This window comes from Corvus cornix, chromosome 17, assembly GCF_000738735.6.
Source record: "Corvus cornix cornix isolate S_Up_H32 chromosome 17, ASM73873v5, whole genome shotgun sequence".
NCBI classification, from domain to species: domain Eukaryota; kingdom Metazoa; phylum Chordata; class Aves; order Passeriformes; family Corvidae; genus Corvus; species Corvus cornix.
Genome location: NC_046346.1, coordinates 8,909,727 through 8,932,175, shown reverse-complemented (window position 1 = coordinate 8,932,175; position 22,449 = coordinate 8,909,727). Strand labels below are relative to the sequence as shown.

General features: G+C 51.4%; 1 protein-coding gene across 1 annotated transcript in view; it reads left to right on the top strand.

The window, feature by feature from the left end:
• The window catches only part of LOC104688232 (voltage-dependent N-type calcium channel subunit alpha-1B), a 261,393-nt gene extending 244,334 nt beyond the window's left edge, over positions 1-17,059 (top strand). Inside the window, 10 exon segments of the mRNA XM_010397632.3 lie at positions 464-572; positions 3,199-3,306; positions 4,507-4,616; positions 5,470-5,597; positions 6,517-6,643; positions 7,423-7,533; positions 12,573-12,780; positions 12,914-13,125; positions 14,790-15,036; positions 15,039-17,059. Coding sequence (XP_010395934.3) covers positions 464-572; positions 3,199-3,306; positions 4,507-4,616; positions 5,470-5,597; positions 6,517-6,643; positions 7,423-7,533; positions 12,573-12,780; positions 12,914-13,125; positions 14,790-15,036; positions 15,039-15,316 — 1,638 coding nt within the window. The 3' untranslated portion in view covers positions 15,317-17,059.
• Positions 17,060-22,449: the final 5,390 nt, after the last annotated feature.

The window sequence follows — 22,449 nt, the reverse complement described above, 5'->3', positions numbered from 1 at the left end:
GCCAAACCCGGGACTCTAAGGCAGCTCAGTTCACACATGTGGGAAGCTGGGAGTTGAAGCTGGGAGTTTCTCTAAGCAGGGAGGTTATCCCAGGGATGGAAAACCTGGCCAAGTCTTCATTCCCTGCTGTGGCTTGGGGGACAGGTACCAGCACACGTCTGGATGCTGCAGACACCCCTGGAGACAGTCAGGAAATGGCATGAGAGCATCCCACTGGCTGCTTTTGGGAGAGCTCGGTGGGATTGCAGCGCAGTGCTGGCAAATCACTCCTTAAACCACCAAAGTTCCAACCCAGACCCGCTCCTGGACCGGAGCTGCCATCCATGTGCCAAGAATTCCAGCTCAGCACACAAAAAGTTCCCTCCTGTTTGTATTCTGGGTGTTTTGGGGGTTCACAGAGGGGGCAGGGGAGGGTGGGGGGAGGCCTCGTGGCGCCCCCCCTCACAGCCCTGTCTGTCCCCAGCGCCTGGTGAGGATGAACATGCCCATCTCGCCCGAGGATTTAACCGTGCACTTCACCTCCACGCTGATGGCCCTGATCCGCACTGCCCTGGAGATCAAACTGGCCTCAGGTGAGAGAGAGAGAGAGCTGGGTCACCTGGACATCAAACTCACCTCAGGTGACAGGGACTGGTGGCTGAGGAGGTCTCTGGGTCACCAGGAGATCAAAATCACCTCAGGTGACAGGGACTGGTGGCTGAGGGGGTCACTGGGAGATCCAACTCGCCTCAGGTGACAGGGACTGGTGGCTGAGGGGGTCTCTGGGTCACCTGGAGATCAAACTCACCTCAGGTGAGAGGAATGGGGTGGCTGAGGGGGTGTGTGAATCATCTGAACATCAAACTCGCCTCAGGTGAGAGCGATGGGGTGGCTGAGGGGGTCTCTGGGTCACCTGGAGGATGCAGTGAAGACACCGAGGGCAGCTCAGCTCCTTGGAATGCTCTGTGACCATGGCATGGTCCCACAGGGTTAGAGAAGCTGAGCTCACCTCTAGGCATGGATTTCATTATGCTGCAGATTTCCTGTACATGGAAAAAACCCAGAACAGCACCAAGAAGAGACCAATGCCCTGCGTGGTCTCCTCCAGAGCTGTTCCCCAGCTCTGGCAGCCTCCAGCCTGTGCCCTGCAGGATGGGAGAGCAGTTCCTGCCACCTGAGCTCCAGAAAACCCGGAGAAGAAAGAAAATTGCAGTTTTCAGAGAGCACTCTTGGCTCAAAGCCCAACTCCTGACCCCGAGATCAGCTCAGCTGGTCAGAGCAAGGTGCCAGGATCACCAAGGGCATGGATTGATCCCTGGATGGGCCGTTCACTCAAGAGTTGGACTCGATCCTTGTGGGTCCCATCCAGCTCAGAGTATTCAGTGAAATCTGTGGGCTTGGTGTCCTCCCAAAACCATGGGAATTCTGCCCCAGGTGGGAATCCTATTTTTCCATTGCCTTCCCATGCCAGCACCTGAGGACAAGGGAGCTTGGGGACAGGACAGGGGGGTCCTGAGCATTCCCTGCCTTTGAGGGGGCAACGAAATGTGGGGAATTTTGCCCATCCCAGTTGAGAACTCCGGGAGGAGAAGCCCTGGGCGTGTCCTCGTTGCTCTGTATCAGAAATGAGACTTTCCACACCTCTTTTCTGAACTATTCCAGCCCTTCCTCCCCAAGGGCTCCATGCTGGGACTCCGAATGCCATGAACACATTCCGCCTTGAGATAAAATGTAATTATTGAAGTGGTTAATCAGGCATTTACTCGCCTGCCCAATTAAACTTTGCATGGTAATAAAACACATCGGCCTTTTCTCCGGGTCGTTACCCCATTCCATCAGCCGGGCTGGGGTCACAATCACGGCGTGCCTGGCCTAAGCACTTTTACACCTGATTTAAAAGTTAACAGGAGCTAACAACGCTCTCAGGAGCACAGGGCAAGGCAGGGTTAGGCTGTTGTGCTGTCCTAAGCAGTTTTAGGCCAGTGCAACCTCTCTCCTGTGCTGCTTAAACTTTGCCTTCGATGCTTTGGGGAGGCATTGCTGGAAGAAAACAACATTTTGAGGTGCCTGGGGCTCCCCAAAGGAGTGGAATCAAGACAAGGATCAGACGCTCATTTCTAAGGATGCATTTAGGACTTGCTGTGACTTTTTTCAGGAATAACTCCTAAATAATGATGCTGAGAGTTTGTTTAATTGTCAGTTTCTGGTTACTTGTCAGCCCTTTTTCAACTGGAAAAGCTCCCCCCACCCCTTCCTCGGACTGAAAACTGGAAGGGAGCCAGAGAGGGAGCTCAGCTGATACCCTGGGTTCTTTGTGTGGTTTCAATCTGCTCTGGGGTGTGAGACTCTGACCTGGTTTTGTTGTTAGGAGCTGCCTTTAAATAGGTTTCATGTGCTACATTTAATTGCATCGTTGTGGGCCTAACAGGCCCTTAATAAACCCTCCCTAATGAGTTCCCGTGTGGGAGTTCAAACCTCGGTGTAACCGAGTGCCCCGAGCCTCCTCCCCTTACTCTGCTCTTAGAAAAAGAATCTCTGTCATTCATTTGAACTCCTTAATTGCCTGCTGTGCCGGGAATTCAGCTGGGAGCTGGCCCGGGGCTCACACAGCTTTAATCACTTCCCACGTGTGTGTTTAGGCCCGGCTTTGGCCCTTAGAGCAGAGCCAAACCCAGCAGCTCTGCTCTGCCTTGGGGTGCAGCTGCTGGGACAGAGCTCAGTGCTCGTGGGTCACTGCCAGGGATTTTGGGAAGAGGTGGTGGCAGAGGGTTTGTGATCCATCAGTGGAGGGTGAACCTGCCCGTGGCAGAGGGGCTGGATTAGAGGATCTTTAAGGTCTTTTCCAAGCCAAACCAGTCTGTGATTCTGGGATTTTGTGACTCTGGGATTCCTGTCCAGGTCCTTTGCATCCCACCCTGGGAGGTGCTGCTGCCTCCACGGGCACTCCCCAAAGGAAGAGGCACCTACAGTTCCATGGAATAAGTTTGAGCTCACATTTAAGTCCCAGGTCACTGCTCAGGGTCCCCAGGGTGAGGTGAGGATGGTCCTGCCGAGTTCATGTGCTTCTGTCACGGAGGAATGAATGGATTCCCTCGGCAGGGAAGGGCTGTGCTGGCTCTCCCTTCCCAAGGAATGGGAAGAGGGGATGCAAAGGGTGGGATGTGGTGCTAGGACAGGATTTTCACTCCTCTCCCTCTCCCTCTCCCTCCCTGGCTGCAGGCGGGGTGAAGCAGCACCAGTGCGATGCTGAGCTGAGGAAGGAGATCTCGCTGGTTTGGCCCAACCTGTCCCAGAAAACTCTGGATTTGCTGGTGCCTCCTCACAAACGTAAGTGCTTCCAAGTCCTGAGTCCATCCCAGGAACCCTGGATTAGGTTTCTCCCTCCTCGTCTGCTCTGTCCTAAGCCCCGTCTGGGTCATCTGGAGGATGCAGCAAAGACACTGAGGGCAGCTCAGCTCCTTGGAATCCTCTGTGCTGCCCTGGCTCTGTCACCCAGGATTAGGGAAGCTGAGCTCACCAATAGGCATGGACTTTGTTATGCTGCAGGGGATTTCCTGTGCATGGAAAAAACAAACTCCAAACAGCACCAAGAAAAGACCAATGCCCTGCGTGGCCTCTTCCAGAGCTGTTCCCCAGCTCTGGCAGCCTCCAGCCTGTGCCCTGCAGGATGGGAGAGCAGTTCCTGCCACCTGAGCTCCAGAAAACCCGGAGAAGAAAAGTTAAAGCTTGCTGAGGATTTACAGAGTCATATGTGAGGTGTTTGGGGGCTGAAGGCCTTTGTGTTACTTGGTCCTGGGCAAAAGTGATGAGAAAATGGGAAGTTTGCTGTTACCTTGATTAGCTCTGGATTCCTGATTAATGAGAAGCAGTGCAGAGTAATAAAGGCATTGGTAATTAAGAAAAGAACAGTGGTAATTAAGAAAAATGAGGGAGCTGAGGAGGTGCAAATCAGTGGGTGCTGAAGTCTTTCCCCTCCCCTCCTCTCTTGATTCCCATGTATCTGCTGCTCCAGTTCTTTTTTCCATGGCGAGTGCTGCAGTGCTGGGCAGGGAAGGGCTGTCCCGTGGCTCTTGAGGGTGAAAAAAACCATCTGGAAAAATGAAATATTCCTTAAATGTACAGTAGCCCATTATAGCCCCATTTACTGCAACTCAAAGGAGCAGGAGTAAGGCTGCTTTGTTCATAAAGGGCCGCCTGCGGGTCTGGGATGAATTTAGGAATTCTCTCAGCAATGCTGACAATGCCACTGAGTTTTCCTGCCTGGTTTTTCCTCCACAATCCCTGGGTTTGCCACAGAGAGCTCCAAACCAAGGCAAGGCAGTGACAGGCAAAGAGCTGAACTATCTGTTGTAACCTTTTCTTGGGTTTTTTTTCTTTCCCCTACTTTTCTGTGTCTGTTTTGCCTCATTATTCTCACACTGCTTCCTCCCTCGTCCTGTTTCTCACACCCATTGGCTGTTATTTCTTATTTTTATCTTCTCCTCATCCTTGGAACGTCTCTGCCGTGTTTTCCCCGTGCTCTGGCAGCGGATGAAATGACTGTGGGGAAGGTCTACGCAGCCCTGATGATATTTGACTTCTACAAGCAGAATAAGAACAGCAGGGAGCAAGTCCAGCCCGCTGGGGGCCTGTGCCAGGTACAAACGGGGTCTTTCCATCCTCCCTCTCGGGCAGCTTTCACAAGAATCACCAGCAGGATTCATCCAGAAGGTCTGGCTGCTCCTCCAGGCAGGGTTTGAAAATGCTGGCTCAAAAATGGAAACCTCTCCTGAAAGTTTCTCCCAAAAAATATCAAAAAAAAGTCATTGCAGTTGCCTTTTCCAGCAGATCCTGAATGATCTTTTCCAAAAAATGACAACTGATCTTTGAAAGTCTAAATCCTGTGTTTAAAAGTGGCCTGGGGAACACCAAAAGATTTCCTTGGGAGACCAAAGAATTATTGAAAGCTGCTGATAGTTTGGCTATAGCAGGCTTAAGTTATTCTTGAAAATAGGAATTATTCAAAGTCATTTGGGCTCTAGAAGATTTGAAGGTTTTTACAAATTCTAGAAAATATTTTCACACAACTGGGATCGAAAGCCCAATCCTTTCCAGTAGGACAAATACCTGTTGGTTTTAGGATGAGCATCCAGCTGATCTCCAGCACGGGCTGGAGATCTGTCTCACACATGGAAGGCTACAACAGATCTGGAATTGCACAGCCCTTCTGGCCACATCTGTGTGGGAATTCCCTGCTGTGCTCTGGTGGCTGGGAGAGCATTCAGAGGGAAGGGGGATTGCAGCAGGACTTGGGAGAACATTGAGGGAAGGGGGATTGCAGCAGGACTTGACTTGTACCAGGTGTCCCTCAGAGCCTCTCCCAGCCATGCCCGGGCTGGGGTGGCCTTTCCACAGCACTGATGCCCCAGGGTGGCAAAGTGGACTTTTTATGGACTGGGAAAATCCCTGCAGCCCATCCCAGCTCTGACAACCTCCCCTTGTGCTTGGCAGCCCGGGCCAGTGTCCCTCTTCCACCCCTTGAAGGCCACCCTGGAGCAGACCCAGCCCGCGGCCTTCAGCAACGCCAAGGCCTTCCTGCGGCAGAAGAGCTCGGCCTCCCTCAACAACGGGGGAGCCTTGTGAGTATCCCTGACCCCCCTCCAGAGCCACCATGCCTTGGGGGCCACCCCATCCACCACTGCTGCTCCTGTGGCTCTGGTGACACCGAGGCCAGCAGCCCCTTCTCACCATGGCTGGGACAATCCCCACTGGTGGCTGCTCCCACTGTGGTTATCCCTGTGCTGCTAGCGTTGGCATCTCGGTGTTTCCTTCATGAATCCTCACTGGAGAGTTTCCCATTGTGAGTTTGCTCCCAGGAATTTGGGGCCATTGCAAAGCAACCAAACAAACCCCACCGACCATCCCTGCAGTGAGTTTTTGGGAGGCCAAAGATCCTTGGGAATAAATTCATCCCTTGAGCTCATGGCACTGGGTAACAGCGAGTGCTTGCCACAACACAATCTGTCTCTTTGGGAAAATTATCCCTCTGTGGAGAGCTTTCCAAACAGTCCTAGTGACAGTGATCCCTAATCAATTCTCCATTTCCTGCTCTCCAGGTGATTTTCCTCTGGATCATGAGCATGATGGATTTTTAGTGACACAGCTGAGGTTTAAACATCCCAAATATTCCTGATGGGGAAACCAACAGCTGCCTCGACAGCTGGTGAAGTTGTTTGACCAATGTCCAGCTGGTCCTGCACACAAAATTGCCCTGAACTCCCAAATTCTTCATTGTCCATCAGGAATTAAGTGGCAGAAGTTGTTTTCCTTAATTACCGAAAAAAAATTATGGCTGGTTTGATTTCCTCGTTCTCACGGGATCTTCAGGCTCTACAGGGCAAAAACCCAGGGGACCTCAGAGCTTCACCAGCCACTGTGCCCATCCTGCAACTGAGTTTCACAAGTGAACCCCCAAAGGGTGCTCGAGTTCGGTTTGCCAAATTCAGCAAAATCTCTTTGCAAAAGAATGAATCTTTTTCCCTCTTTTCCTTCGGACAGGCCACCCCCGGAGGGAGGGATCAAAGAGTCCAGTTCTTGGGGAACCCAGCGCACCCAGGACGTGTTTTATGAAACCAGGAGCCCAGCTTTTGAGCGAGGCCACTCCGAGGAGATCCCCATTGAGAGGGTGAGCAAATGGGGGGAAGGTGGCAAGGGGGAGGTGCAGATTTTAGAGCTGTGGGAGAAGTTGAGAAATTTAGGAAATACTCAGAAAAAACATGTGAAGACAGGGTGAGATGAGGGAAATTTTAGAACTTCAGAAATTTAAGAAAGTGTTTAGAAAAAGCAGGTGAAGATGGGGTGAGATGCAGGAGATTTTAGAACTGGTAGAACTTCAGGAATTAAAAAAAAAGTTTAGAAGAAACAGGTGAAGACAGGGTGAGATGCAGGAGATTTTAGAGCCATGGTGCAATTTCAGAAGTTTTAAAAAGTGTTTTGAAGAAACAGGTGAAGACAGGGGGACCTGCATTAGCAGAAGATCTATCCCTTGAGGGGGCATTGTTCTGTCATTGCTGGAGCACTGTGGAGAAACCCCAAACCTGGCAGCTCCCACAGCCTGATCTGGACGTGCTTTTCCTGGAATTCCATCTTGCTGCCATAGGTTACCTCAGGCTTTCCCTTCCCACTGTCTCAATCCTGTTACCCCAGCTCAGGTGAGGGGTTTCAGGTCAGAATGACCTGAGGGGTTTCCCAGTCACAGCTGGGGCTCGTGGCTGGTGGAAGAGCTCATACCACTGCTGGTGGGATGTTCTTGCTGAGGACGGAGTAACCTGGGCACTCCCCAGCTCTTCAGTCGCTCCCTTTCCCACACCAGCCTCTCTTCCCAGTCAAATCAAACTTCAGGAAGCTGATGGTGGCTTCAAAGCTCCTGTTCTTGCTACTGAAACCATTCCATGTTTTGGTCAGGTGGTGGAAATGAAGGAGATCAGCCCCACAGTTGCCAACGGAGAGCCCCAGCCAGGCCTGGAGAGCCAGGGCCGGGCGGCCTCCATGCCACGCCTGGCTGCCGAAACCCAGGTGAGAGACGGGGATTTCACCGGCGGTGGGAGACTGAGAGTGGGCCGAGAGCTCAGCATCTTCTCCCTGCTTGTCGTGGCTTGGGAATATTGGTTTTAAAAGATGTGGAGACAGGAATCCAGCCCTTGTGCTGGGATGGCTGGGATTCCCTGCAGGGGTGGCAGCTGTTCCTCTGCAGTCACAGCCCTGTCCCCAGTTTTGCTCCTCCCTGCTTGCAGCAAAAGCAGCCCAGGGCGATGCCTCTGGCTGGGCCACCCAAGAGTGTCTGGGTCACTGTTAGGGGACAAGGCCATTTGCTGACTGGATTCCCAGAAGGCACATTTCCCATTCATTGTGTGCTGTCTATGCAGCCAGCCAAGCCATGTTTCTGTGCTCTGTCCTTAAAAAAAGCTGGAATTATGCTGTGACACACTTGGATGGATGCAGTAGGCACAGGGTCTAGCTGGGAGCTGTGCCTGGAAGCTGCACTGGGACACTGAGCATGTTCCCTGTTTTTTCCTGTACTGTGACCTTGGCCAGTAAATGGTGTTAAGGATTTCCCTTGTTGATTTAACTTTTTTTTTTAAAGAAATCTCCTCACTAGAGTTGACTTTCACAGCAACTTGTGGGCGCTGCTTAGGATGTCACAGATCATTTTTGGCCATTTCACACATTCGTTGCTGTTTGTCCCCAGTGCTGCCCAGCCACCATCCTGCCTCCTGTGTCACAACATCTCACCACTCGTGTCCTGCCTCATTCCCAGGGCCTGATTCACACAGCCAAGAGGGAGCAGCCTGGGCTTGGGGTCTGTTTCTGTGGCTCTCCATGGTGAAGGAACTGCTGCACCCTAAAGTGAAACCCTGTGTTGTGCACACACAGCAGGAATTGTTGTGCCATCGTGCTGGGGCTGCCTCTCACCAGCCAGAGGATTTCCCACCTGGCTCCAAAAACTGCAGCCTTTGTGTGAGCCCTGGGATTCTCTGAATTATCCTCACCGTGCTTAATACAAGCAGCAGCCCACAAAGCAAAGCCTTTCTCCTTCCCTTCCCTGTTCCCAGAAGCTGTCCTTTATCCCAGACCACACATAACAACCTCTTTCCTTCCTTGCCAGTGCAGCTGGCAGAGCCTTTCCTTGGGAAACTCCTCTCCATGGCAGTCAGATATTTGCAGGAGTGTCCCTGATGCCTTTTCCTCTGGTCCTAAAAATACGAGTCAGACACAGTTAGGGTGATAAAAGGGGTACCTTTAGATGAGGATCCTCAGGTGCACAAATCCATCAGGTAGAAAAGGCCGAGGGTGCCCCGGTGTGATGCGTGCACAATTCTTAAGAGATTCTGCAAATTAGCATATCTGACAAGAACCCCCCAATTAGGAACCTGCCTGAAGTCATTCCCCCCATTCTAGTCCTGATGCCTCGATGTGGCTACCTGAAAACAGAGGCCAGACAAGAATATGAGAATAAAAGCAGGGATTTATTTGAACGGCCTTCAAAGGTTCACCCTGGGCAGGCCAAAGGCTCCACCCAAGATGGACCCTGGGTCATGGGTTCATCACACTTTTATAAGTTTGGTCCATTTGCATATCAGGGTTAATTCTCCAGTTATAACTTCAGTTAATGATGCAATTATTAACATAATTAATAAGATTATTATGATGATAAAATTATCCCAAGTTTGCCCTTCCTCTTTAGAGGCTTTTAGTTTACACTTTTTGGGGCCTGGGACAATCAAGGTGTCCTGGAAGAGCAAACCTGGAGGGGTTTGTTATGTCTGACCAGCGTGAGAGAAGAGCAGCTAACGGGCCACATGAAGCTTCAGAGTTACACACCAGGCAGTGCAGGATTTGAAAAATATAAAAGTTAAAACCGAAGGCATCAGTACTTCGTAGATTCTCCCCTCTTAGGATGAGATCCAGGCCCTGTTTACAAAACCACGTCTTAGAAAGCTGGTTTCAGCCTTGCTTTCTAAGGAGAACCAAGATAGCACCGGGATCCTGGAATTTTTGTCTTTCTGCCTGGGAAAATGTTGAAATTCAGCTACAATACGAAGCTACAAAGCTCCAAGTGTATGTGTAAAGGACACAGAGAATATAGAAAAGAAAAAAAGGGTAAAAAACCAAAATGGCATTATCCCTGACAGGAGCACAGCTTGTATCCTGCAGGGTGTCACTGCCCCTCGTGCCACACCTGCTTGTGCATCAGGCCCGGGATCTCAGGTCTAACCTCATTTAATAACACAACGTTCAGCGGTCGTAGCTTGGGTGAATAACTGATGTCCTTTCTGTGTGTGTCTCCCCCCTCCATGCCCCCCACCCTCCCTCTCACGTGCTGCTCTGCCCCTCCCCAAACTTTGAGTTCTTCCTGACTCTTATTTGCAACGCTTTCTGTTCCTGGACGTCTCCCTTTCTGTTTGCCTCTCTCTTTTTATGTTGCACTTCTTTAAAAACAACCCCTCCTCCTGTGTTTTTCCCCATCCCTCTTTGCTGTCCTGCCCTCATCACCTCCCTCCCTGGTCATCCATCATCGTGTCCGCTGCACATCTGATGTCTGACACTGGCTGTACTGTGGGGCTGCTTCCAATAATGTCCCTCACCTTGTCCGAATTGTTTGCAGAGGAGCAAAGCACGGTCACCTGGGAGTTACCTGGCAGTATGTAGTTCGCACTAAATTGTATCCTATTCATCTTAATAATTAATTAACCTGCCTTTAACCCTCGACTTTTCTCCCCTCTCATTTGGAGTTGCAGCCGCTCGCTCTCTCTTTCTCTCTCTCTCTATCTCTTCCCACTTCTCCGCCCTTCCCTCCATCCATGGTTGCTCGCTGCTGCCTCTGGGAGCAGGGCTTGGGTGGGTGCTTGGCTTTCTTTTGGTTTTTTTTTTTTTTTATTTGTTTATTTTCGTGCCTCGTTGCTCAGGAATTCAGGCAGTGAAAACAGTCGGGTTGGTAATGAAGAAGCAATTAGGAGCTCTCTGCAGGGGTGCCTGCAGCCTCCCGAGGCTTTTTGGGAGCTTGTGCCTCCCTTAACAAGAGCATTGCCAGGATTTATGGAAAAGGGATTCTTGGCTTTGGCCCTGATTCGTGTCCGTGGGACTTCTGTCCCTGGAGTAAGCATGGAAGCAGGACCAAAGCCCAAAAAGAAATGTTTATTTGACAATTTACCTGAGATTTTTTTTATGGTGGGTTTTTTTGTGTTGTTTTTTTTTGTTTCGGTTTGGTTTTTTGTTTGAGTTTTTTAGTTTGGTTTTGTTTGTTTGGTTTGGTTTGTTGGGGTTTTTTTCTTTGTTTGTTTGGGGTTTTGTTTCTCTGTTGTTTGTTTGTTTGTTTGTTGGGAATTTTCTGTTGCTTTCTTCCTGGCAGCTCCTGTATGGATTTTAAAACTCTGGATGTGTTTTTAATGGGAAGTACTTTCACCTACCATATTTTTGCCCATCAGACCGTCCAGTTTACACCCCCGTGCCCTCCCCCAGCTGCAGGCTCAGCACTGAGCAAGGACAGACGTGAAGCTCCTGAATATAAATTTTTGCCCACACGAACGAGGGCCACAAGAGGTGACACAAAAGCAGCACAGCGTGGTCCTGCTGATGGAGTTGGTGCTTCCAGGGACACACCACGGGCTGTGCTGGGCTCCCTCATCCCAGCTTTGTGCCTCTTATAAACCTTCCAGCACCAGGATCTTGACTGCCCTTCTGTGGGAAGCACCAAAATGTGGGTAACTGCCCAGATTGTGCCTTTACACCCGGGATAATCTTCCCTCAAGGGGAGGGAGAATGTTTTTTCCGCTCAAAGTAACAAGCAGAGCTGTGAAACAATTGCCTTTGCCTTGGGTAAATATCACAGGGAAGCAGAGATCTGGATTTCGGGATAAGCAAACAAAAGAGAACCGACAGGAAAAATAATACAGAGCTCTGAGGAAAGGTTACAGTGAGCAGAGTAAATGTTCTGTGAGAGCTGTTGTTGGAGGCACTTACTGGATTGGGAATTCAAACAAGTGGAAGGCTGAGGGACTGGGGAACATCCTGAACTTCCCTGTTGGGCTGGAGCGCTGTGCCCTGAGACCTCTCCTCTGGCACATGGCTCGGATGCAGTGGCACACCCAGGGAAGCATCCAGAGGGTGGATGAGGTGTTGTCCCCACATGGAGCCAGCCAGAGGCCAGCAGAGAAGGAAACGTGGGAATTGTCCTTGTTTTCTGAGCTTTATCCCTGGGCAGAGGGAAGGCAGAGGCTGTGAGAGGAGCTGTCCTGCAGGACGCTTGTCTGGGGTTCTGCAGAACCTTCGTAAGGTTTTGTACCTAAAGGGAAGGGAGCAGAGCCTGGAGCCGCCGGAGCAGGGCCTGGAGCCGCCGGAGCAGGGCCTGGAGCCCGCCGGAGCAGGGTCTGGAGCTGCCACTGGCACAGGGGGAGGGTCCAGCAGTGCTGTCGCTGCTCTCAGTGCCCAGATGTTTGGACCCAAATGTTTTTAAAATGGCAAAAGCAAACCCAGGTATTCCTTTCTGGAGGTCCTGGTAGGATTGCAGGATGCACACGGTATCCTTGCCTCAGAGGGCTTCCGAGAGTGATGGTGAGACCAGAGAGGTTTAAATGTTTGATGGGAGTTCTCTTCAGTTGCAGGGAGACAGAAGGAATTTCTCCGTGGCTTGGCCTGTACCTTGTCCCGATTCCTGATTTTTCTCCCCCTCCACGTGGTGCTCAGCAATGCTGCCTGCTTTCCCCTTCGGAGCTGCTTTGGGATGCAGGCCCTGGAGCAGCTGTGGGTGCCACTGGTGTTGGAGAGTTGCCCTTGGCTGCTGCTGTGCCCCGTGTCCCTGCTGAGCTCCGTGCTGTGTGTGCTGTGCAGTGCTGCCGTGCCTCTGCTCCCCGTGGATTGGCACTCAGAGACCGCTCCCCACATGTCACACGCAATCCTCCTGCCCATTCCGGTTATCTCCAATTAACCGTTTCTCTCCTTCCCCTCCCTGCCCCTTTCTCTCGCTGTTTAACCCCTTCCATGCTGGGAACCAGGCAGCCGAGCGGGGCCCGGCGCCTTCCCTCACCCTGCTCCGTGTCCCTCCCTGTTCCCCGCAGCCCATCCCGGACACGAGCCCCATGAAGCGCTCGGTCTCCACGCTGACCCCTCAGCGCCCTCACGCCATGCACCTCTACGAGTATTCCCTGGAGCGGATGCCTCCGGAGCAAGGCCACCACCACCACCACCACCGCTGCCACCGGCGGAAAGAGAAGAAGCAGAAATCCTTGGATAGGGCCGCCCATCACTTGGCTGATGGACAAGCTGGTGAGTGCTTTGCCAAGCAGGATTTGTCCCTTGTCCTCCTCCTTTCAAGTAGGATTTGGGGTCCTGCCTGCGTGGAAGGACCTCCCCACCCCACACACGTTGGTGACCCCCTACCCAACGTTCTCCTTTTCAGTAGCCCAGTCTGGAGAGTCTTCTTCCAAGGACAAGAAGCAGGAGCGTGGCCGCTCCCAGGAGAGGAAGCAGCACTCCTCCTCCTCGTCTGAAAAGCAGCGCTTCTACTCCTGCGACCGCTACGGCAGCCGGGACCGTGCCCAGCCCAAATCTGCTGACCAGAGCAGGCCCACTTCCCCCAACGGGGGCCCAGAGCACGGCCCGCACAGACAGGTGAGGGGAGGCAGGGTGGGGAAGCAGCCCTGAGGTCTGCCAGGGATTTGTGCACCTTTTCCATGTTTTGCTTGAATTAAAGGAGGTGGAATGGGGAAGGAAGGCCAGGTAGAAGCAGGTAAAGCCATTGAGGTCCTGCTTGGGGCTTCACACCAAGGTTGGAAAAATCCTCCAAGTCCAACCTGTCCCCAGTCCCACCTTGAGCTCCAGCCCAGAGCACTGAGCACGTCCAGGCCTTCCTTGGACACCTCCAGGGATGGGGACTCCAAACCTCCCTGGGCAGCCCCTTCCAATGACCAGCCACCCTTTCCATGATGGAATTCCTCCTCATGTCCAACCTCCCCTTGTAGGCTGTTTCCTCTTATCCTACTCCTCTTACATGGGAGCAGAGCCTAACCCCTACCTGGCTCCACCCTTCTGTCAGGGAGTTGTAGAAACCAAAAAGGTCCTCCCTGAGCCTCCTTTTCTCCACGCTAAAATTTATTTCTCCTTTCTTTTGTAATTGTGAGGTGCTCAGGCTCTTGGGAAAAGCTGGGCAGCATCCCCTGGATGTTGGGATGTTGCTGGGTCACTGGGAGAGCCAGGCAGGGCAGAACGAGCATTGGTTGACAGCCTGATGGGTTGATAGGAAGGAAGAAGTGCTCTTTAAAGCTAAAGGTCTGGTCTCAAAATGTTAGGTTGGGAAAGGCTGAGGGATTTTTCAATGCACTCATGTCCTGGCTTGGGAGAATGTAAACAGGAATGGGAAAATGGGCCTGTTCCTCTCACTTGTGGCATTTGTGTAAATTAGTGCAGCTTATTTCCCCCTCACGTGGCATTATCAGTAACCCAGGAAGCTGCCAAACCCTTCTACAACCCCAAAATCAAATGTGCAACATTAAAGAGGAGAAGGTGAATGCATTTCTCTTAAAGGAACTTGTTAAAGCCTATCCAAAAATCTTTCGGTTGTTATTTTTTCAGAAATTGGCTATTTAATCTAAAGGCATTTCATTCCCAACCTGCAAAAACCAGTCCCCAAGATCCTCCTTCCATGTGGAATCCATAATAATAATTACAATAATCATCATCATCATCAGTTTTGGCCACAGAAATAGAGTCATAGAATCCTAAACTGGTTTGGAGGGGACCTTAAAGCTCATCTCGTTCCAACCCTCTGCCATGGGCAGGGACACTTCCCACAAGCCCAGCACTCAAAACTGTGGGGTGAAGTTGTGCAGAAACCCACCCCGAGGCTGAATCATAAAAAAAATAACAAGAATTTGTAAAAAACACCCCAATAACCCAGGTTTCTGAGCTGCTCCCAGGCCAGGTAAGGTGCATGTCGAGCCCTGTATGCTGTGGGTGCCTCCCCTGGGCAGTGTCCCCCCTCTGTTGGAGCCGTGTGCCGGTTTGCGTCCTACCGATGCTCTGCCCCCCTCTGTTCCTACTGCTCCCAGACTTGAACTCTCCAGCTCTTCACATCTTGTGTTGAATTATCTCTCGAGAGCCTCCCCCACCTCGACTGTGCTTGTCTAAACTCTCTCTTTTTTTGCTTTTCTTTCCTCTTGTGACTCGTCTCCGCCTTCTGTTGCTTCTCCTTCTGTTTGATACCTGCCTGCCTTTGTGTTTGTCCGGCGTTTCCCTTTTTTTATTTTTTGATTTGCTCTGTTCCAATTTTGATGTAGGGCAGTGGTTCAGTTAATGGGAGCCCCTTGCTGTCGACATCTGGTGCTAGTACCCCCTGCCGGGGTCGGAGGCAGCTCCCACAGACTCCACTGACCCCACGCCCCAGCATCACTTACAAGACCGCTAACTCCTCGCCCGTGCACTTCACCACTTTCCAAACCCCCACGTTCTCCCCGGGCCGCCTGAGCCGCGGGCTGTCCGAGCACAACGCGCTGCTGCGGGGGGAGCAGCCGCCGCCCCGCCCACCGTGGCCCGCATCGGCTCCGACCCCTACCTGGGCCACCACGACGCCGCCGCCGACAGCCCCCAGCGCGCCGCGCCCGAGGACACGCTCACCTTCGAGGAGGCCGTGGCCACCAACTCGGGCCGCTCCTCAAGGACTTCCTACGTCTCCTCCCTGACCTCGCAGTCGCACCAAATCCGCCGGGTGCCCAACGGGTACCACTACACGCTGGGGCTCAACACGGGCCCTGGTGCCCGAGGACGCAGTTACTACCACGAAGCCGATGAGGATGACTGGTGCTAGCGGCTCGGCGGAACCCTGCGAGGTGTGCGTGCTTAATAAGGATGAGTTTTATCATCTGGAGGGCTGGGAGCTCCCACGGGGAGCAGCTCCAGCGGGGCAGCCCCGAGAACTGCTCAGCGCCTGGGGCCGGAGATGCCCCTGCAGCCTCTCTCTCCTCTGTTGTTCTTTAGTTTTTCCTTTTTGATTTTTTTTTTGTTTTTTGCACTAGACAGATGGAGGAAGAAGGCTCCCTCCTTCTGGGGAGGGCAGCGGGAGGAGCACATCCCTCTCTGCCCCCTCCCCACTGCCTTGTCTAGTCCCGAGACACGCACCAGGCGCCAACCCGGCCGCGGACGCGAGGAGCCGGGAGAAGAGCGATCCTCGCCTTCCACAGTGGAAAAGCAGAACTGTGGGTCCTTCTCAAGATTGGCGCAGTTTTGTTGGGCTATTTCTTAATTAATTTACCATCATAATTCCCCCCCTGCTAGGGCGGGAGCTGGGGGTCGCAGAGGGACTCGCGCGATCAATGCTCGCCCCCCGCGTTCTGTCTTGTTGAGCGCTGAGAAGGAAGAGATGCACCCAAGAAACTGGGAGAGGAGAAACACAGCCCAGAACAAAGGACAGTCCTTTGGGACTTGATGTTCAGCCACTGCAATCCTTTAGGGCAGAGCTGGTGCCACCCCCCCCTCCCCGAGCTGAGAGCTGACCCTGCTGTGACACCGCTGCCCCGGGGGTCTCTTAATGTCACTCACCACATCGGGTCCTTCACACTGACACACGATAAAGCCACAAGAGAGCTCCTTTGTAAGGACTGTTTCCTTGCTGCTGAGACTTTTCAATCCATCCCTCTCTCCTGTTGACTGCAACACGCCCTCACTGTTTTGTCTTGTTTACAATATAAGCTTGATTTAGCAAAAAAACAACTTAAAAAAAACAAAAAGTCCACAAAAAAAACCAAACCCCAACCCAAACAAAAAGAGGAAAAAAAGCGTAGGGGTGAGAAGAAGAAATGTTATTGGTTTTATATCAAGCTATTAGATAGAACTTTAACTTTTCATTGTGTGCATTTTTGTAAATTGTACAGTAAAAAAAAAACCAAAAAAAAAAGAAAAAAATTTCCTCTTTATGTAGAGAATTAGTCCAATTGTCATTCCAGGTCCCACCGTTTCTACCGAATGCTCCAGTTGTTCACTACTAAGTGCCTAACCTTTGAAATCTTTCACAGTGAAGATGCAACCTCTTGCTTGGAGGCATCAGAGCTTTGGCGAGCGTGGGGAGGGCAGAGAGGGCGGGGGCCGAGTGGCCGGAGCCTCGGAGGGGCCCTGGGGTCAGCACGCCCCGGACACTGCGCTCCAGGCCGGGAGCTTCCAGTGGGGAAGGCAAACGTGCTTTGGGGTTGGGTTGGGTTTTGTTGGCCTTTTATTTTTTAATTTTTTTTTTTTTTTTAGAATATATAAATATATATATATATATATATATATAGATATACTTTTATGGGTGGGAGGGGAGCGATTGCAGCAAACAAAGCTGGCCTTGTCTCATTGCCCAGTGGAGGAAATGCAGGTGGGAAAGGGCAGCAGCTGCAGGGATGCTCCTGCAGGAGAAGCAGCATCTCCCACAGGCTGGCTGAGAGAGCTCTGGCCGTGCATCATTGGTGTGGAGGGCAGCTGGAGTGAGTTGTTTTTATTGCCTGATAAGAGAAGGTTAAAAAAACAAATGATGATGATGATAATAATAATAATAATAATAATCCAAACCTCTTAACTCTGATTCTCAGGGATGAGATTTCTGCGTTCTTGCAACGACTCTTGTGTTGGCTGGTTTCTTTCTTTTGTGCCCGTGTGGATTCCTGCACTGTGAGCCTGGGAAAGGGGCAAACGCGCTGTGCTGGCGGGGAGGGAGGCTGGGGGCAAAGCCTCGTGCCCGGGGCTCTGCTGAGCCCTTGTGGGGCTGGGTCGGCGCACAGGGCAGCCAGAGGACACGGAGAGGTTCAAAGGTGAAAGGAGGAAGGGTGGGAGGTGCCAAGCACATCCCTAAAAACGCCGCTAGGAAAGAGGACAGGGTCGGAGAGGTGAATTTTTTCAGAGCATCTACCAAGCCCCAGACCTGTGGAACTTCTCCAGGCGCAGCGGTCGCGTGGGATGGGTGGAAATCTCGCTGGCCCTGGTGATCTGTTCTGTCCCTGGGGTACTTGGAGGGGATCAGATGCCACCAAAACGCTCAGGAGGTCTCCTGTGCTCTCAGCAAAGTCTTTCAGCCTCAGGCAGGAGCAGTCTGCTCTAGGGTGGTTCTTCACATCTCCTGTAGCTCTTCCCTTGAGGAAACTCAACCCCGTTTTGTTCCCTCCAGTGTTTTGTTTTAATTTCGTTCTGTTCAGTAGCAATCTCTGGCCGATCTCATCCCTGGATTCTGCTAAAGGATAACTCCTGTCTGTATCTCTGTCTCTGTATTCGTGTGCACTCGGAATAAAGGCAGTGTGGTAGCCAGAGGTCACGGCTGGCATTCCTGGCATTCCCAAACGGAGGGCTATGCAACCAGATGACACGTCCGGACACACACCCACCCCAGCACCACTCAAAGACCTTCATCCATCTGTAGCTTTATCTGCTGGATTTTCCTGTTTCAGGCTTCAGCACGATTGTGACCAAATGTTTTCTACATTTTCCTGAAATGAAGGCACAAACACTTTATTTGAAATTTTCCAACGTTCCTATTTTACTGCAGGAAGTCGAGGGGAAGGGACACCACCATCTCTCTGCCCGTGCATGCAAACACCGTCCCCACACTGGAAAGCAACAGAGATGTCCTTCTGTACGGAATAATTCTGTCTTTTCCCCCCTTTTCCTCTCCCATTTTCCATCCCCCAACCCCCCAGCCCTGCACTAACACAGCCTTGGGTCACCCCAATTCTTAGGCAGAACACGAAGAAGAATCTCAAGTTGTCCAAATCCTCCACCCACCTCGTAGGGGTCGATGACAGTGACAGAAAAGCCTGACCACAATTATCCATAACCCCTTCCCGACGTTTTTTTACAGCCTCTCTGCTGTCTCTCCATCTTTCCAAGAATCCTCATAGTGAGTTGCCAAACTTGAATTGCACCGATCAGTTTTCTGCATCCAGAACCAGTCTCATAGTGGCTGTACTTTGAATAAGTAATGTTTGCATGTAATATATATACATATATACATATCTATAAAAAGTATGTGCATGGAAAATGTTTATCTTCGTACTTTTTTGATACAATGTATTCATCAGTTGTTAATTTTTAATTATATTTGATATAAATTCGGGGGGTTTGTTGCAAAACTTTATATTTAAAAAAACCGTGTGAAAAACGATCGAAGTTCCAACCATGCAACACAAAGCGGAACTTTACCCAAAAAAAAGAAAAAAGGGGGGGGGAAAAAAAACCATTGAGAAAAACAAAAGGTTCTGTGATTGCCTAGTTTGCTGCCTGAGTAATATTTATCAGCCAAACTTTGAATTCTGCAGTTGTTTCTACAATTCCATTTTGTATGAAGCAAAGTCCTTGAATTAAAATAAAAACTTAGCAAAAAAAACCAAAACCAACCTGAGCAATTCCCAGACGGTGTGTGCGGTGTGCCTGCTGAGCGGGAGACGCCGGAGGGCCGGCTCCGAGGGCCTGCCCACCCCCAGGAGCGACAGTCCGGGAGAAACTCCATCCCAAACTGGGATCTTGTGAGGAATTGGCTGCGTCTGTGGGGTTGTGGTTTGGTTTTTCCATAGAGGCTTCACGGATGCTTGGTTTGAGTAGGGAGCTGTTTGGAAGTTTGTGGTGTGGATCCAGTATGGAGATGGCAGTTCCTGGAGTCCAAAAGGCAGCAAAACTGTAAAGCTGAGGGTTAAAACCTGCCAGCAGTGATTGATTCCTTCCAGGTTTTTGCCAGAGGGATGTTTCTCCTGTAAAACACTGGCACAGGTTGCCCAGAGAAGCTGTGGATGCCCCATCCCTGGAAACGTTCAAGGTCAGGTTGGATGTGGCTCTAAACAAGCTGAAGATGCCTCTGCTCATCCCAGAAGGGTTGGACTCGAGGACCTTTAAAGGGTCTAACCCTAAATCCAACCCAGACTATTTTATGTGCTAGGCACGTGGCTCCCTTTGGCTCTAACCCTGATTCAACCCTGACGCCGCTCCCAGCAGGTGTTCCAGGCTCCCTCAGGCTGATTTCCCTGGAAATCAGCAGTGAGGGGTTGGATTGGTGTCAGGCGTCTGTCACATGTCCAGGCCCTGCTGTAGCACCTGTAGAAACCAGAATTAATCCTAACAATACTCGTGGAATTAATTGGAAGTTGGTACTTCCAAGACTTGCACTGAGCAGAAAAACCCAAGGGCTGTCGGGACAGAAGGAAAGCACTTCTCATTTCTTTGGATAACTGGAGAATCCCCCCCATTCCTTTCCAGGGGCAGAAATCCACCGTGTTCCTCCTTCATCGGGGTCTGCTGGTGCCACACAACACCAAAGACTCTCCAGAAATTCTTGGAGGCTGCAGAGCACTTTCCAGGGCACAAGGCCTTGACTCTTCTCATCTCTTGTTGCATCTTTTCTGTGATGAGACCACCCAAGATCCCACCCGGGATTTGGTGTGGAATGAAAGGAAAAGGTCCTCAACTCCCTGATCTCCAGGTCAGGCTGGAGCTTGGGAAGGAGATGCTTTGCTTGAAGTCCCACAGTGCATGATCAGCAAGGTTTGGGGCAGGAGAGCTTTCCTTGGCTTGCAGTGGGGTCTGTGCGGGGTTTGGGGCTCTTGGGGCTGGATGACACGGAAGAGAAGGATTTTTTTAAAGTTCTTGAGATATCCCAAACATGAAACGAAGATTTCTGAGCAGTGTAAAAGGGTTTGAAAAACAGTGCAGGGTTTGGGAATCAGTGTGGGTCTGTGTCCACCCCGACCTCTGAGAGGACCCCGCAGGATTCGCTCCACCACAACCACCTGGGGAGCTGGAATCTGCCTGGGGGAGCAGCTGAGCAACGTCTCCCCTTCACACCTGGATCACAGAGACCTCCAAACCCACTTTACAACCCCATATGTGTTTTAAAATCCTAAAAGCCTTTCGGTGACTTTCTGCCCTTCTAAAGTATTTCTTTCCCCCCCCTTCCTTTCTCCTTATTCCATTTGTATTCTTTGGGTCCAAGGCAGCAACGAACCCATCAGCTTCTCCAGGGCTGAGGGAGCTGGAGCAGGCAGGATCCTTGGTCCCACATCCAAGACGCTGGAGCTGGAACCTTTGGGTTTGAGTTCAGCTGAATCCCAAAAACGGCTTTATTTCTGTTCCTCATCCCACTCCTGGTGGAACTTTTTGCTGCCAGGGGTTTGCACAAGTTCTCCCCTCAGGGGCACATCTTGCTAGCAGAGACCGCAGGATTTCCGTTCCCTTTATTCCCTGTGGATGAAACCTGGATCAGCTTTTCCAAGGGCAGCACCCCACGCTCGGTCGTGCCGTTAGGGGGAAGCATTTTCAGGCTTTTTCTACTTTCTAGGGAAACAGAATAAAAGGGAAAAAAAGAAAAAAAGGCTGATTCAAAAGGCTGGAGAGTCATTCCCTGCAATGTTCGTCTTAGGATGCAGAAAACTCAGGGTGAGAGGCTGAGCACAGCTGAGTTCAAGGTGCTCAGGTAATTCAGCTTTTTTTATTCCCTGGAGCACGAAAAGCTGGGAGCATCCGGCCGATTCCTCATTCCAGCCACGTTTCAGGCAGCACCCACAGACTCCCACACCCCTCCAAGGTGACGGATTACTCATCCCAGTGCATTTCATCCCTCTTTATCCATCCTAAGCAGATCTCCTGATATTTCCCAGGCTGTGAAAACACCATTTTCAGAAAGTGCCTGATCGTGATAACAAAACCTCAGCTCAATGCTGTCGCTCAGCACATTCCAAAATATTTTGCAGAAGAGGCAAATTTTGCATCTTTATGTGATTTAAAAAAACCTAAATTGAGGCCCTTGGATGGGACTAAATTTTCCAGGGTCACCCAGCAAGGGAGGACAAGGTTAAGGTTACTCTGCTTATTCCTTCGTGTTTGAAGTCACTGGCGTGTGCAGGAGTTTTTTTAAACATCCACAGGTTTTTAGTAGGATCCCAGTGAGGGGTCACTGGGAATTTGGCATCTCCGTAGGAGGGAATTTAAAGGGAAGAGCAGTAAGAGAAGTGCTGGAAGGTTGGGGACTGAGGGATGGCAGCAGTTGATGCACTGGGGGCTCTGATAAAGCTGTGCAGATATTTTGGCTGGTGAAGTCTTGGGGTGGGTGAGAAGGGAGATGTGAGGAAACCAACCGTGAGAGAAGGGATGGAAACTCCAGGCTGGAGCCCCAAGGAGGAAGGCTGGGCCAAGCTGGTGGAGCAGAGCTGTTAATTGAAAGCAAACAGTATCAATAACCAGAGTTTATTCATTTCAGCCTCACCTCCACTTTGTGTCATTGCTCTGAAACAGAACAGCCCAGCCCTGGCTTTGTCTGTGTCTGGTTTTATTATGTCTCTGCTGCTGGCAGTGGTTTTTCTGCCCAGCGCGGCACAAACAGAGGAGGAGGAGGCGCGGTCCTTGTCCAGCTACTCCTGCACAAAAGTCTGACACACCCACGGGGGTGTAAACCCGAATTTTCTCACCGAGGGCTGAGGAGGGGCGGGGATGTGGTTGTGTCGCTGGATCCAGCAAAGGAGAGGGTGCTTAAAGAGAGGATGCTGAGCTGAGAGACAGGACTGGGGCATAGGAATCCTGGGAATTTGACAAGGGGGTTTTCCTCCTCGTGGATTGGAGGGTGTTTGACACACCTGGTTCTGAGGGTGATCCACCTAAACCAGACCCGGTGGGATGGGCAAGGAGCAGAGGGCAGGGTCCCACGGGTCCCACAGCAGGAATGGGCTGCAGGACATGCCAAGGGATGGGACATGTGCTGATGGTCACATCCATGGAATCAGTGGGATTCCAAAAGGAAAGGCAAACCCGTGTCACGTGTTCTTGACAAATAAATCCTCTACATGGCAAAGCAAAGGCTCCTGGACTGTCTCTGACCTTCATTTCCTTGCCAAGCCAAGTCGGCGTGGCCGGGGAAGCGCCTGGAGAGGGGCAGAGAGGGGTGGGCACCGCACGTTTTGCACCGAGCTTGGCTCATGCCTCACGCAGCAATCGGGA